At 36.6% G+C, this 16,980-nt stretch overlaps 1 protein-coding gene across 1 annotated transcript in view; it reads right to left on the bottom strand.

Moving 5' to 3' along the window:
• Nucleotides 1–1,739: 1,739 nt before the first annotated feature.
• SLC16A10 (solute carrier family 16 member 10) overlaps nt 1,740–16,980 on the bottom strand; it is a 142,794-nt gene continuing 127,553 nt past the window's right edge. Inside the window, exons 4-6 of the mRNA XM_034765862.1 lie at nt 15,928–16,071; nt 11,155–11,383; nt 1,740–7,721 (exon numbers count right to left, since the gene is read on the bottom strand). Coding sequence (XP_034621753.1) covers nt 7,486–7,721; nt 11,155–11,383; nt 15,928–16,071 — 609 coding nt within the window. The 3' untranslated portion in view covers nt 1,740–7,485. The remainder of the gene's footprint in view (nt 7,722–11,154; nt 11,384–15,927; nt 16,072–16,980) is intronic.

Raw genomic sequence — 16,980 nt, forward strand, 5'->3', positions numbered from 1 at the left:
AAGCATTTTTTGAAGGCTGAATACAGTAGTCATTATCTAGCACATAGAGAAATGCACTAACTATGTGAGTCTAGCAAAGTGTTTCTGCAAAGTACATTGTCACTGATTTCTTGCTGATGGAAGCAATAGGCTCAGGTGGCACTGACAGTGTGTTTCACTGCTACTTGAGTTAACTGGCAGACCTTTCCAAATAAACAAATCGTCATGCTAAGGACTGCCAGCCGAGTCTACTCTCACACACTTTTCAATCATTGCCAACAGTGGTTGGCAGGCCTTTTAAAAAATGATTTTGAAACCACGATTATCAATAAGGCAAAAATTATTTAAAAAAACAACAAGGAGTCCGGTGGCACCTTAAAGACTAACAGCTTTATTTGGGCATAAGCTTTCTGTGTCAGTATAATAATGTCTGCATCTGTAATTTTCACTCCATGCATCTGAAGAAGTGGATTTTTTACCCACAAAAGCTTATGCCCAAATAAAGCTGTTAGTCTTTAAGGTGCCACCGGACTCCTTGTTGTTTTGTGGATACAGACTAACACGGCTACCCCCTGATACTTGACACCATGCAAAAATTATTTAGTTACCGTGCTAGTTCAAATTCCCAGCATCATTCAAACATTACAACATGTGCAAAATGTATCTAATGTTTTTGCTTGCACGCCTTCTATTTATGCTACGGACAGAAGTAAACTCAGCTAGACACTCACTCAGGGCCTAGCATTGTCTATGTTACTCCCATTAAGTACTATGGGACTGTTTGTGGAGTAAGGTACTACTGAATGGAGTAAAAGGGTTTCAGAATCAGGCTTTCAGAGAGGGCTTTTTTTTTTAATGCTATCATGAGGAAAAGCATTCACTGGGATCTACATATATTTTGTAACCCTCTGAGTTGCTCACTGCAGAAGTCTGTGCTGGGATATAACAGCGAGTGGATGTAGTTCTGGACTCTAGCAACATAATACTGCTTCCAAAGAGGGTGCTAAACTTGTTTTTACAGCCCCAGTTTGGGACAGTCTGAGGGAATGAATGCATATAAACAAGAAAGAACATGTTTAGCTACAGCAAATACGAGGTAAAATGACATTTAAATCTGGCTGTTCACACCCAGTTTGCCTTTTTGATAGATGTTAGATCAGAAGACCTAAACATCAGATTTCTGCAGCTTATTTTTGAATATTTATAGGAAAATGTGACAATTAACGCTTTACATAAAAGGGATTCATCTAAGTGATGTTAAAAATCATGTACAAAACAAATTATATTTTATTAGAAGCCTACGTATTAACCTTCTTGTTCATTAGCTTGCATGATAAATTCAACTACAGAAATACAAGGGAAATGATACCAGTAGGAGGTTTCATGGGTTTCTTGCATTTGGGGAACTTTTATTTATTTTCATTTTATCTTCTGTTGAACTTTTAAAAAATTAAGTGTTTTATGTAGTTTTGCGTGAAATTGGTTATCATGAAAATGAGGGACCTGAGTGCTGGCTTTGAGCCAGGCCTGGTGTGGTTAGACACTGTACAGGCTTTACCACACAGCTCTGCCAAGACTACTCATTTCTGTCCTGCTGTTCCAAAGGGTATACAACTATCTTTTGGATCAATCCCTTTTAAAACTTCTAGCACACTATATCAATATTTATGATGTAGTCCATAATTGATAATATACATAGAAACTGTAATTTTCAATGGTTTTCCAATTTTACAACTGTCTAGTATTTCTACAATATAAAAATATTGTACTAAGAGTGAAATTTGTTTTGCATTTGTTTAAGTTTAGCAGTTGTCATCAAGCAATGTCATACATAACTACTGAAAGCAGTACTGCCCACAACAATATTGAAAAATAGATTTAAATATTTTTTATAAATATACATGAGTTGAAATTGCATAAGCTATTTAAAATAAGATATCTTTCATATTTACAGATCTTTGGTTCAATACAAAGCTAAATAAACTTCTAAAAGTTCTTTCTTTATGTAACTGGTTTATAATGTAAAAATATTGGACAGGGACTATTCCGGAGTTTACCATAAATCTGTGCATTAGGAGGGATAGGCTGAATGTATAGCATTAAGCCAAAGCATATGGATGTGCAATGTTTAGTGGCTGGGATTTAGCTTAAAGGATATTTCAATTCAAGTTTCAAAACACAGACATGAGGAAGTCTGGTCAAAGTTTCAGAAACATGCATCACAATTTGTAGTTTGCACTATATTGTACCAAAAAGCATCAGCTTCTACCAATGGTTACTTACACAGGAATTATTCAAATTCATGATTAATGCACTACTGAAGAGCCTCAGGACAATTCATGTTCATGATGCTCACACTTCTGGTACTCACAGTCACTGCCAATCCACAGGCTTGTAGCATGGGACATGAGCATCTGAAATTCTCCAATGTGTCAAAAAGAAAAGACTCTCTTCTCCAGACCCCTCCCCAAAAATGGAGAAGTATCTTTGGTATCAAAAGGTTTGAGGCTTTTCTCTGAAAAGGAATGAAACAAAACCAAGCAAACAGAATAAAATCTACTTAACAGCAAAGTGTTTGGACTCTGCTGCAGACTGGAAATTCTGCAGCACCTTCATTTAAATTAAAAATGGAGATGTTAAAATAAATTAAATATGATGATTATCATGATCAGAAGAGTATCCCCTGCTAATTATTTTTATATTAAAATGTACATTGTCCCCACACTATCGTTTTTCAGTATGCTAGAGATTTTTGTATTCATAATGTATAAGCTGCGTCTTAGAAACTGAAAGGCAGAAGATGGAGATTTGGCATCTGGGTATGGAATAGTTGGGGCTTTTGGCATCATGTAGTTCAGGATTGTGTATAAGAAAATTAGCTAGATATTTCAGTGAAATGGAGGAAATGCTGACACTGAAATGGTAATAGGCTTCAAAATCACTGAGATACATGGGGCAGTACACATTGCTTAGAATTATTGTTTCAGGTCATCTGCAGAGTCAGGAAGACAATACTACTTTGGTTTACACTCAGTTCACATCTACAGTGTTCTCTTTGTAAGCAGAAGAAGTAGAAACAATTTTTTAAAATAAAAGCTTAGATTATGGACAATAACTGGGACAAAGACATGGAATTGTTATATTCACAATACCTTGTCTGTACTGCTACTGAATGCCGTTAAGGGGCATTTCTCATCCCATGTGATGGTAGTTCTCATTAGTTCATTTTAATCTTCCACCAACCCTATCAGTGTGATTGACGTGGGGGGTAGGGGGAAAGGGTCCAGTTAATTTGTCTTCCCCTAATTGGAAATAGAGAGGATCTGGCAATGCCAGTGATACCTAGTGTCAGCTCTTGGTGCATCAATGGTGATAATCCCACTTCACCTGGTACATGTGAGTGGAGAGTGCTGCTTTGATTAATGTCTCACTGCCTGGGAGTTTTAAAAGAAAACAGTAAAAATTTCAAAAACGTGCCTAGTGATTTAGGAGCCTATGTCCCATTGAACTTTTGAAAATTTTACACTTGGAGACTAGGTTGCTATCAGGCTGGGAGAATAGAAAGATTCCTTCAGTCCAGGTGACAACGCCAGCATGAATGCAGAATTGGTTTTTCCTTTTATTACCTTCAAGAGCCGTGTTTGTTAAGGGGAAAATTTATATCCCTAATACTGAGGAAAAGTCTAAATTAATTTCTATGATTTATTAAAAGTTATTCATGAGGAAATACTTTCTCTTTTGTACTGCCAAAGCCAGCCACGATTAAAGTACTGGTTGGGTGATAAACAGTACTTTGACAGTTTATCAGCAGCTTTACTTTATGCATCAAAATGTGCAGAAATCCTAAAAATGTTAGGGAAGGTTATTCCATCATAATTTGCTAGTTTACAACAGTGTCTCCCGTAGTCTAATTTTACTTGTCTCTTTTTTATATACAACCTTCCCATCATATAACTGGTATGTTTTGTAAAACCCTATTAAATCATAGGAGGGAAAATATTGATAGTGGGTAAAAAAAAAAAAAAAAAAAAAAAGTGCCTAAATGAAAGTTAATGACTTAGGCTCCTAAACCATTCAGGTGATTTTAAAATTTACCCAGTGGGATTAAAGTGAGTCAGAGGCTGCACCATCTATTAATTTAAAATTAAATATAAATCCAAGTTAAATGGAGCATATCTAATCAGAATACTACTGTAAATAGGTAATTAAGCAATAAGGTTTTTTTCTATTCACAAATGCAAACATATGAGACAGGGGTATATCATATGAAAACATAAGGTGATCTACAAGGATACCCATGATACTAAATAGGGCCACTTATGAACTACAGTTACTCTACTTTATTCTGAGTAATTGAGATTTGGATTACAATTATTTTAGCACCATGAATAACAAGAGACATTCAATCCTTATGTTTCTAACTAATCAGATTTAGAAAGCATGGAGTTAATGCTAGCAATATGAATGTTAATTGGTGTCAAAATGATACACAAAATACAATGTTTACAAAGACATTCAACCACTTGTTAGTGTCTTCAATATTAGCATGCACAGTAGTATAAAATATAGCCAGTCTAAGATTACTATGCACAATTCTGAAATTCTTAAAAATGTTTTGACACCTTTCGTATATAAGAATAAAAGGCATATTGAAAATGTCAGCAAAGATTACCTAATAAAAACACTATGTGGAATTATAATGGTGCTATACTTATATCATTATTAAAAAATAAGGATCTAAATTAAATTTCCTCATCTACTGGGTGTTCAGACAAAAAATTGCGTTTGAAAATGTTCTTCTACATTCCATTGCATACATCCTTTGTTTGATTCTGGAACCAAAGCCATAAATCTATTACAATTAGATTCTTATACCATGCCTATCATTGTAGTATCTGAGTGCCTAATGAGCAAACCGATTTCTATAAGCCAAAGCTACAACATTCAAGTACTGAATGCATCGGCTGTCTGATATCCAGAATCTCAGTTGGGAATTTCAAAATCCGTATGCCCAGATCATGTACAACAGTGAATACATGTGAAAGGGAGAAGATTGCTATTGTTTATCTTGCCAGAGGTTGGATAAGCTTTCAAAAGAAATTGATTTCATGCCTATCTAGGTAGCTTTTCCCATTTTTCAACATTCTTTTTAAAATGTGAATACCAGAACTGGATTCAGTATACCAACAATGATCAATCTAATGCTATCCACATAACTAATGCCACCTCTCTATTTTTACTCAATATTCCCATTTATATATTCCAAGACGATTTTAGCTCTTAGTCACCACGTCTCACATTCAGTTCATCACAACTCTCAAGTCCTTTTCAGAGTAATTACTTTCCAAAATGCAGTCATCTCATCCTGTAATAGTGACACACATTCTTTGTTTCTAGATGTATGACCTTGCGTTTGCTTGTATTAAAACACGTTTTTCAAATGAGCCCACTTTGCAGAGTGATTTGGATCACTCTTTAGCATTATTTACCATTACCCCACTTTTGTGTCAATTTTTGAAACGGTCAGCACTGTGATAAATATTAATTTTTCATTTCAAAGTCAACTGAAATGAATACAATGGTTTCCACGTAGGTTTCTATGCATTATCAGTGTGCACTGTAATGAAAATATGCAATATTGAATGATATTGCCTGGAAGGAAACACAAGAACAAGAATAATGTGATTGCTAATGTAATTTCTGTAATGAAAGAATCGTGGGAATTTGAACTAGCAACATTACTTACAATGAAAGGAGATTTTCAGAAGTACGTGAGAGATTTAGGAGCCCAAGTCCCATTTAGAGTCTTAAATTTCTTAGGCATTTCTGAAAATCTTTCCCAAGGGTATAAATATCATTTTACCATTTCTCATTTTAATGCCAGATTCTGACAGCCTTGCTCATGTTGAGTAGAAACTGAAATGAATCAATAATACTAAGCAATTGTGAATAAGGGTTACAGAATCTGGCTCTTAATAATTAGGATGCTTATGTAATTACTTTCAATGGAATTTTTTTGTAACATTTTCAACAGATAACACTTAATAGCTTGTTTGTTAAGACACACCTAACACAGGAAAACTAAAATAGATGGTGATGAGTGTGCCTGGGTAATGAATATCTATTTAAGTGTTCCATTGCATTGTCAATGCAAATCCAGAGACAATATATTTGCAAGCGTAATCATGATAAACTGAAAAGCACTCTGTTTTGTTTATATTTTTTTAAAATAATTTTCTGAAAAATAGATGTTTCAGAAGTATGGGTTTGACAAACTATATATAATACCTACGAGTACACAAGTAATAAGAGATATGTTAAGGATAAGTAATCGTGCATGCAAACAGTTTCTCTACAATTTCTTGAAAAGATGAAGTTGGATCACATGTGCAAAATTTTAAAGGCCCATAATAAAGCTGCATATTCACTTAGTGCAAAATCTCTTCCCAATTTGTTTAATGTTGCTTTAATAGCTCTTATGTACAATATATTTCCATTTATTGGTATGAACAATTGATCGTATTGCACACTTAAAATGTATCCCTTAAAGATGTCTTTTTGTTGTTTTTTGAAGAGTCAAATCCTGAAAAAAACCGCAGAAATTCAGAATTCGGGCTTTGTCTATCTCATGGTCTTGTACCCAAGTATTGCACTTTGTATGGTTTTAAGTCTAAGCTATTCTGACGTTTACCTGAAAAAGAACTAGATTCACTGTAGCACTGGGGACAAAGGATGACTTAATAATGGTTTAACAGCCTTAATTCTGAATTTATTTGCTTGTGTGAGTTCATACCCTTCACTTTTTGAGTGTTTCATATATTTATTATCACAAACTTATCCTAAAATGTTCTATGTTCAGGCTACTGAGAAATAAAGGTAAAAGTGATCCAGAGTAGGTTTAAGCAAATGGAACATGTTGGAGTATTAAGAGAAAGTAAAACTGAGGATCTGTTAAATAATTTAGCTCCCAAAGCAAGATAATTTCAGCAAGGATTAGAGTTTAGAGGATCAAAAAAAGATGACTATTCATTATCATAATATAGAATTTTAAAAAAAGTGTTAAAATGGCATAAGAAATTAAAACAAAAGTCAGTCATAAGAGGTACTAGAAATTCCAGGAAAACAACACAAGAATTTGCCTCTACTTGATGGACTAAAATTATTGAAGCCATCCTGGAAGGGCCAATGAATCAAACTAAACAGCTTTCACACTTCCAGAAGCATGCTCTGATAGATTAGAACAATAATCTCCTTAAACGCAGAATCACTAGCAGATGCACACTGATACTATAAAACCTCAAATGCCATAAAAATATGGATTGAAACTAGACTCAGAGACTCCTAAGAAAGCTACTCAGTGGTACAAAAGATTCTTAGCGCTTAGCAGTTTTGTTCTGCAATCTGAGCACACATTCCATTAAAAATAATATGCTATTTTCAACTCAAAGCCAGAATTCTTATCTAGCTCCTGTAAAAATTAATTTAGTCCAGTGGAAAGATACAGCATCAAATAACAGATTCAGATTCTTTACTGGGCTTTTCTGCTGTGCCGGAGACTGAAGTGCTTTCATTTTCCAGCATTTTCTTAGTTGTTTCTTCATCAACAGCTTTTTCTTTCTCTTTTTGCTTCTTCTTTTCGTGAACCCATGGGATGAAAGATAATATAATTCCTCCAATCATGGGGGGAACTCCAGCCAGGTAAAATGCTACATCATAGGTACCTAGGTAGTCACGCAGTATACCTGGGGAAACAGAGAATTATCACTAATATGTAATGTAGTTGCTGCGGTTTTATTCAAGGCATGCTTATTCATAGATTCAGAGACTTTAAGGCTAGAAGGAACTATTTATGATCATCTAGTCTGGCCTCTAGCATAGCACAGGTATACAATTTCACCTAATGATTTATTTATCTAGTCCAATAACAGGTGGCTGAACTAGGGCATATCTTTTAGAACAAGATCTAGTCGTGATTTAAAGACTCCAAGTGATGAAGAATTTACCCTTGAAAATCTGTTCTAATGGTTAATTATCCTCACTGTTAAAACCCTGCATCTTATTTCCATTTTGAACTTTTGATTTAAACTTCTAGCCACTGAATCTTGTTATGTCTTTGTCTGATAAATTAAATAAGATATTGTCTCCCTCTGCAGGTGGTAATAGTCTTTGATCAAACTGGCTCTTAAACATTACATCACATATGCTAAACAGATTGCACTCCTTCATAGTCTCGCTTTGTAAAGTGTGCTTTCCAGATGACAAATCATGCTTGTGGCTCTTTTGTGAATCCTCTCCAACTATTCAATATCCTATTAAAGTGTTGACACCAGACCTGGATACATTATTTCAGCAGTGGTATAACCAATGCCACATAAAAAGAGTTAATATCGCCTTCCTACTGCTGCTCAGTATTTCCATACTGTTACATCCAAAGATCAGGTCAGCAGAGCACCATATTTGGAGCTCACAATCAGTTGGTTTTCAGCAATGGCCCCGTGATCCTTGTCATGGTCAATGCTTTCTAAGATATACTCCTCCAGTTATGTAAATAGTGCCTAAATTCTTTGTTCCTAGATGTATTATCTGCATTTGGCTAGATTAATATGCATTTGATTGCACTCAATTTACCAAGCAATCCAGATCAATCTGTACCACTGCCTTTGTCATTATTTGGCAGTTCACCAATCTGTATCATCTGCAAACTATCAACAATGATTTTATATTTTTAATATAAAAATATTAAACAATCTTTGGCTGAGAATCAATTGCTATGGGAGCCCACTAGAAATTCTCCAAATTCTGGCTTAAGCGATTTGCCCAACATCATATAGGATATCTGTGACAGATCACAGGACAAGATTCTAGGTCTCCTGCAGCTCAGTGCCTTAAGTCACAGGATAATCTTTTTCTTCTGGTCTATCTGTTTGCTCCTAGGCTAAACCTGGGAATCATGTGCCCTCTGAGCTACAAACCCTTTCCCAAAGATTGTCATGTTCATATTGTGTATCACGGGAAAAAACACTGAAGTTTGTTGTCCTGCTTTACTCACCTAATGGGCCATAATTTAGAAATAGAAAGATTAAAATAAGTTGACTTCTCTCTAGAGAGAAAACCTTCACCCTAAAAGTCATAATCTTTACTTTCACAAAGAAACAAATAAATGCTGAAATTGTAAAAGTGAATATTAAAAAGTATAATGAACATTTTGTTTATTAGTACATTTTACTGAACAAAAACTAACATTTTAATCTTGAAAAATATGTCCAAGTGTAAAATCATATTTCGCTTCTTTTGGCCTTAGAATGAGGTATCTTGCACTACAATTAATGTCATTTCTGTCATAAAAGTAAACTAAATTTTTTAACCCAGGCAAAGATTTAAAAAACATATGTAGTAATAGAATGATGTTAGCGGGCTACATAAGGCCTGGTCTACACGGGGGGAGATGGGGCAAGGGAGAGGGCAGCGAGCTAAGTCAGTCTAAGTCACGCAACTTCAGCTACAAAAATAGTGTAGCTGAAGTCGACGGACTTGGAGCTACTTACCGCAGTGTCCTCACTGCGGTAGGTCAACTGCTGATGCTCCCCCGTCAACTCCGCTTACGCTTCTCATTCTGGTGGAGTACCGGAGTCGACGGGAGAGTGCTCGGCGCTCGATTTATCATGTCTTCACGAGACGCAATAAATCAACCCCCATTGGATTGATCGCTCCGGAGGTAAGTGTAGACATACCCTAAATATCAATGATAGTTTGATTAAAGTAATTTGAGCAAAATTTTAATTTAGTCTAGTTTTAATATTTGTTTATTATTATCCTACAATAGTTCTCAATTAAATTACATCCTACTAGTCAACCTTTTTAATTATTATTAAATATTGATATTATGGTAGCATACAAAGGCCCCAATCAGATTGAGTGCAAGCAAAATGAATGAATGCTAAAGACTGTATAAAAAGGAGCAATATAACATTTTATTTTTCTGGGGAACTTGTGTTCCTTTCAGACCTATACAGCCTAAACAACATTACCCTTTTTATACCACACACAAACTTTAAAACCCCATCTGCAAGGATGTGCGTTATGCCAACCATTCTACTATCCAGGAACTAGACTCTTTGGGTATGTTTACACTGCAGTAAAATACACCCAGCTGTGAGTATTTTATTGCTGTGTAGACATACCCTTTGGAGCCAATACTTTTGTTTTTAAGAAGCAATTAAGTGAACTGCAGCCTCTCTCCTCACATATGCATATGGAAATTTCAGAAAACAGTGAAAATTGCTTATAGTCTCTAAAAGTATGTCTACACTGCACCTTCCTTTCAGCGATGTGTACAGTACACACATAACATGCCCCTCTAGCACAGGTATAAACAGCAATGTAGATTGTGAGGCACGGCTTAGGTGGGTACAATAAGGCCACGCCTGAACCCTTTGAGTATGTATCCTACTCACCCAAGCAGTGCCTTCTCCTGTCTACAATGCTATTTTTAGCAGGATAGTTACCCATTGCCTGCCCATTGCTGGAGCCTTCCCCTGTCACAATGAAAGACTCCAGCAGAGGGGAAAGGTTCTGGCAGTGGGAGACAGCAGGGAAAGAATCTGACAATTCCCCACTGCAAAACCTTTCCCCACTGCTTCCCCCCGCCAAAGCCTTTCACTGACACATATAGCTACACATCACAATGTGGATGGAGCCTGTCTGTCACTGTAGCAGGTAGTTATACATACCCTACATGCTGCTGTCAATGGTGTGCAGTGTAGACGCAGTCTAAGTTGGTTGCACATATGATCAGAGGACTACAGGTTATGGCTTGTACACTCAGAAATGGGGAAAATATCAGATCATTAAATCCAACCTGAAAGCCTGTGTTTCCTTTTGAGAGGGCAAACTGTTATACCTATGTGCTTGAAGATACCAAGGACAAATAAGAATTCAAGGACAAAAGTAAACTAGGAAAACTAAAGGTAAATCAATAATCCAGGGAAAGAAGATACCCTACCCTACCGTACATTTTAGAGCAAACAAAATGATACACAACTAACCTTCAGCATTTGTCTCATCTTAAAAGCTTGTATCTCATCTTGAATTCAGAAAATGAATATTTGAGAAATCAAATTTAATGTAAATAGATCAATGTTAGATAAACAGACTACAGACTGTCCCAACATTTACCTGCAATGGGTGGACCAACTATCATAGGTACTGACATGAGTCCTAACAGGAATCCTATGGCCTGGGAGACATCCTGTGCACCAACTAGCTCAAAGGCAATAGGAGCCATGATACAAATGAAGCAGCCATCAAACAGACCCATGAAGAGGCAGACAGCAATGAGACTTCCCAAGGAATTGCACAGTGGAATCATCATGGACATCAGGCCAATTAAGAAGAATGATATCACCTAGACAATGTCAAAAAAGTTAAAAAAAAAAAATCACATCAAATCAATGAAAGTTGTAAAATAGGGAGTAAATGCAGGCTTCATAACAACTGTGAAGAATTAAATTGGTTACCTATATTTATTGTATAAAAAAAACCAAAAAAACAAAAAGAACCACAAAACAGTTCCTTGCTTCCTGCCAAAGTTTCTACTACTTACTCCACAGTAATGATGGATGACTCAGTTTCCATGCACATCGACATTTTAAAAAAATCTGCAGCTGCTGGGAACTATCCAGCTCCTCCTCCCCATCCTGGCAGTGTCTTCTATTTGCGAGCTGGAGAGCTGGGCTCTGCCAGGTCCAGCAGCTCGAGCAGCAGCTAACAGCTCTGCAACCCATTTGTGTGGGGGGGGGAAAAAGGATATTCTGCATAGAACATTAATTTCTGTGCAAATTCTGCATTGCGCAGTGGTGCATAATTCCACCAGGAGTATAAATTTATTTCAGGCATTGTAACATGATGTAGCATATTCAGGGAATCGGGGTGTTGCGAATTATCTGCAGAAATCAGTACTTTTCATAGAAATGCCAGAACAGAGGAAAGAGTTTTTAATGGAGGAGCATTTCCCAATCCTGTTATGTCCCATAAACCACAGAAGACTTTTTAGGCAGTGTTTACACTAAGGAAATTTACAAAAGAATTCCCACTAGTTCTAAGGCCACTTCTGCAGAACTCTTGGGAGCCAAAGTGTAGACAAGACATTGCCGGCCAGATTAATTTTTGCCACTGCTTCAATTAGACTTGTTTTTCAGCAGGTTTGACTAAAATAGTGGCAAAAACAGGTCTGGCTATCAAAGACAAATTCTAGTACTAGATCACCTCTTTAGGAGATAGAATCATGGCTGAGTGTAAGCAGAGGACTGCTGATGTAGTCCAATATTGCTCTTCTAAAAGCAGTCCAATTTTGCTCCTATAAAAGCTGTGGTTACATAAAAACATTGTCAATAAGCCTCTAGGTTGTGTTCCAAAGCAACTTCCATTGGACTAGGAAAAAACAGTGACCATTTTAGACAAAGTTCAGATTAACCAATCATTCAAGTATAGACAAAGATTAATCCATCTTATCTGTGACATTTAATAGTTAAATAGTAAAAGGCTGAGAAACACAGAATATGATAAGAATCCCTTATCACAATCACGGTTAATTGGAAAAGTTATAGTGTGGAAATACATTTTACATAGAGCCAAGGGCAAATAACTAGCCCATGGTGGAAAGATAGATTCAGAAAGCTTTATATCTCTTCTTTTTGTCTCCCACTACCCAAAATAGACCTCAAGTTCCAGGTGTCCTGCCCCTCCCCCCAAAATAAAACAAAATAACAAACAAAACCATAAACACACACTGGTTGATCTTACAGTTAGGGTTATACTCAAGTGTACTTTGCTTGCTGTAGTTAAAGCAGAAGTGAAAAATAAAACACTAACTCTGATAGGCTAGAAGACTCAGGTTGCATTGTCATGGAACCAAACAACTTGTTTAGGAAGCAAACTTCTACAAAACAAAGCAACTTCCTAAAGAAGGATAAAGAAAATGTAGCAGATAGCTAAAAATTTGCAAAGGAGAATCCTTGTAAATCATTTCCAGATGGTAGAATCTTAGTGGAAAGTAGATATCTAGTTGCATTAGTCAACCATTTAATTCATAACTAGAGTTACTGAAGATGTTAGATACTGGCACATTGTACACATTATGGATAATACTGTTGTAAAATACTGCCTGTCTTTTTGTAGCCAAAGAAATCTCAATTACCATGATTATCCACATCTACTCTCTCAATTAAGAGATACAAATGTGAAGGATGAAGGAATGCTGAATTTACTGGTGGACTGTTTCAAAAACTAGCATACCACTTTGGAGAGACGGTGAATACTCACTTCCCCTCTTAGAAGTGCTGCTTTGAGGCAGAAGAGACAGATGCAGGAAACTGGCTTAATGAGACAGAGAGAGCATACCTGTCTCCTCTCTTTAAATTAGTTGAAACAGAAGATCCGTAGTCATTTAATTAGTAAAATCTATGTTCTGGAAGAGAATGTCAGAGTTTTTACCCTAGCCATCTAAAGAAAAGGAAATCCTGGAGTAACAACTGATGCTTCAAAGTAAATGATTCAGCTACAGAACTTAATGAGTATTATTGCAAGTTTGACAACTATCAGATGAAGAGATAAGATTGTGGTGCCTTTTAAACTACGTGCAACTTTTCTTTTCTGGTCATAGCAATAATAAAATCTCCTAAGTGTTACAGTAGGTTAGAAATCAGTCCAAAAGTATGTTTGGTTGTTCCTTCATCCTCCCCATTTGAATCTCTTAAATGTGAGTAAACGTACATAGCCATGGTAACGAAGATCTGTTCATCTACAGAAAGGCAGTCTTCCACAGCAGCACTGTCCATTGAATGCAGTGCAATTAAAATCCATTAGATGTCTCTCTTGTTATTTCTGAATAAGTTTCTCTTCCCATTCTTTTTTGAAGTACTTAATACTACCTAAAAACCCTTCAGAACTACAGCTGTGCAAAATATTTGCATTAGACCTCAAACCTACTCATATTTTCCAAGGCTTTCAAAAAACTTTGTTCATGAATATGAAACAAAATTGTTTGCACAGCTGGAAAACCTGTGAGCCTCCAATCTCTCCCCAAATGTAGGTGTCTTTGTAGGCTTGAGGGGCAGTAATACGCTTCCTTGTCCTTTCTGCATGGGCCAAGTGGCTCCTTTTGCCACTTCCTTGGGGTTTTTGGGGATGACAAACAGCCACTTCCTCCATTGGGGTCTTTAAGGTACATATCTACAAGGTCTTATTAGCATGGGAATAGGACATTAAGGAATAGGGAAAACATAACTTGCTGCCAAATGATACTAGTTGACTCTTTAGTGCAGTATAACTAGGAAACCCTTCTCTAGCATCCATACCCTAGGTATTATAGGGTATGTTTTCTAGCATGTAGTTGTTAGGGAACCCCAAAACAGTTCTCTAGCTACTATGCTAAATAGATTACAGCATGTCTCTGAACTTCAGCTCAACAGAACCAGCTAGCAACAGAAGAGTTTTCTCACTATTAAAAGCAAGGGTCCTTAGCACATCCTGTTCCCTCAGAAACCTTCATCAAAGGGCTCACGTAACTTCTGCCCCCTGAGCATGCTACTGGGAAGGAAGCGGCCACTTAAAATCTCCAAACAGCATGAGATCTATGGCCACCTGCCTCTAGGAGGAAAGAGTGAGGTAGATCACCAGCTCCTTCTTCAAAAACAAAGGTAAAAAGGGGTTCTAAGCTTTAGAGACTCATGCACTTAGTCCTGGAGGACCCTGGTATTGGTAACTGCATATACATTCTTCCTAAAGGTTTGAATTTAAAAAACTTAAAGGAATTTTGTTCACTTCCAGTTCCTGCAGACCAAATTGTAGGGTGTAGTTCATAAACTCCCTTGCAAACCAAACTCTCAAGGATCTGAATGGTTTAATCTATAAAAAAGGATTCCAGGAATATCATTCTGAAGCCTGGAATGTTATTCTGAAACCTAAAATGTCAGCACAGAGTGCGAAGTGATGGAGAAACACCTACGAGCAGGCTGGGAGATCTTCTTGTTTAGAATATCTCCAGGTTCAATCATCACTGGGATTCGTGGTCTGTTACCATCCAATTTTTAAGTTCTCAGCCATTTTTGGCTTTAAAAAAAAATCATTCCTGTCTTTATGAATTACACCTGTTCAACAGCATGAGCTTTCAGCTACTAGTAAGAATACACTGTGCTAAAAAACCTGAATCTTGCATGTTTTCCCAAGATTATCATTTGTCCAGATACATTTACATTACATGTGTATGTGACATTAAAAGCGGTTTTAAATAAAAAGGAATCACGTAACATTTTCTAGGTAGTTTTCTATTATGTATCTAGACAAATGCATTTTCCTGTAAGTATAGTGCCCTCTTCTAGTTGGCAGGGCAGACAAGCTGCCTGCTTTGAAATGCTCTCTAACTCAGAGGAAAAGTAATGCATACAGCAGGAAGATCTCATACCAAAAACAGTGACATTTGCCTCAAAAAAGTAAGGTTTCATGCAATCACACAAGTTATTATGAGGGGCACACAACTTCATGTGTCGCCACTAGAGTTGTACTCAAAAAAATGCTGGAGAAACTAGTGGACAATTCTGGTTTCAGGAAGGCAAAAACCATAGTCCGTTTTGGAATGCACAAAAGTCTTTCTATTTCACAGAAAAAGAAGTGCTTTTTCTCTGAAATTTCTCATGAAAATTGCATTTCACAATAGGGCAAATCTGCAATTTTCCTGCAGCAAAAATTTACATTTGTTAGTAGCAGCAAACATGTGCACCTCATTTGTGACTTTCATTGCACACATACTGTATATTTAAAATGAAAATGAATGGTTTTGCATAGCTTTAATCACCAACTCGGATCTTATTGCCAAAAATATTAACTAGCAAAATAATAAAAGGTACACAAAGCTGACAGTTAGTCCACTGAATCATCATGCAGAAGCTGTACCTGTAAATAAACTTTTTTTGCACCAGGAATATAGTCTGCAACTCTGCCGAAGATCAATCGGCCGACTCCTGAAGTGATACCAAGACACAGCAGAAGCACCTCTTCTTGTACATTTTCACCAAGCCTCTCTTTTACATGTTTCATCTGTTTAAAAAAAAGAAAAAGAAAAAGAAAAAGAAAAAGAGGGGGACGGGCAGAGAAAATGTTGTGGAAATAGAATTATAAGAATAAGAAATCTTTGAAAAACAATTTATAACTCTCCCTCCCCCCACACATACATACATACTGCTTTCAACCATGTTTTAATTCTCAAAAAGTTCACCAATTCTGTTTTGGAGGGATGATAAATATTTTTTTTTAACTGTTTGATCAATGCCACATGAGATATTGACAATAGAAATTATTTAAAAGGGTGCTGGTCAGTTCTATTCTATTCACAGTTATTCAGTTACAAGGCTTCCTTGACCCAACAAAGCAAAAGGTGAACTTGGGGATCCAGGACCTATACTCCCAAAGAACTCGTTGCTTCCCTGGTCAGTATTGCTCACACTGTCAGGTCTGAACGTAAAGCACAGTTGGGGAATATCACCACAATGCTCTTTTCTCTGAGACAGAAGCTGTCCTTGCCAATTGGCTGAGAGCAGAGTGGAGATTGTAGACATAAGAGACCCCTGCTGTATTAGCAGTATTGCTAATTCCAACCCTTTCAAAAGTCATGAATCAGTGTGACGCTGGCAGACCAGGTGCCAGCTCATGCCAGAGCCCCAGGCCAATTCATTTGTGTATTAGTATATAGATCAAAGTGCTTGTTAAAGGTATAAGAGCCTTTGGTGTTTAAACTTCATGAAAACTAGTGGGATGTTACTTGCATTGTTTTCACTTATCTGTATCCCCGTTATAACACAGTAGCAAACATTTACATTGTATACACCCCTGTAACTAAATAACCCATCAAACAAGAAAGAAGCCTTGTGGAATGCAAATAAAGAACTTTAACAGAAAAGTGTTAATTTTTAAGCAAGTGGTCATCATGTGTGATGATCGGAGGTCAAA

Source organism: Trachemys scripta, chromosome 3 (assembly GCF_013100865.1).
Source record: "Trachemys scripta elegans isolate TJP31775 chromosome 3, CAS_Tse_1.0, whole genome shotgun sequence".
In the NCBI taxonomy this organism is placed as follows: domain Eukaryota; kingdom Metazoa; phylum Chordata; order Testudines; family Emydidae; genus Trachemys; species Trachemys scripta.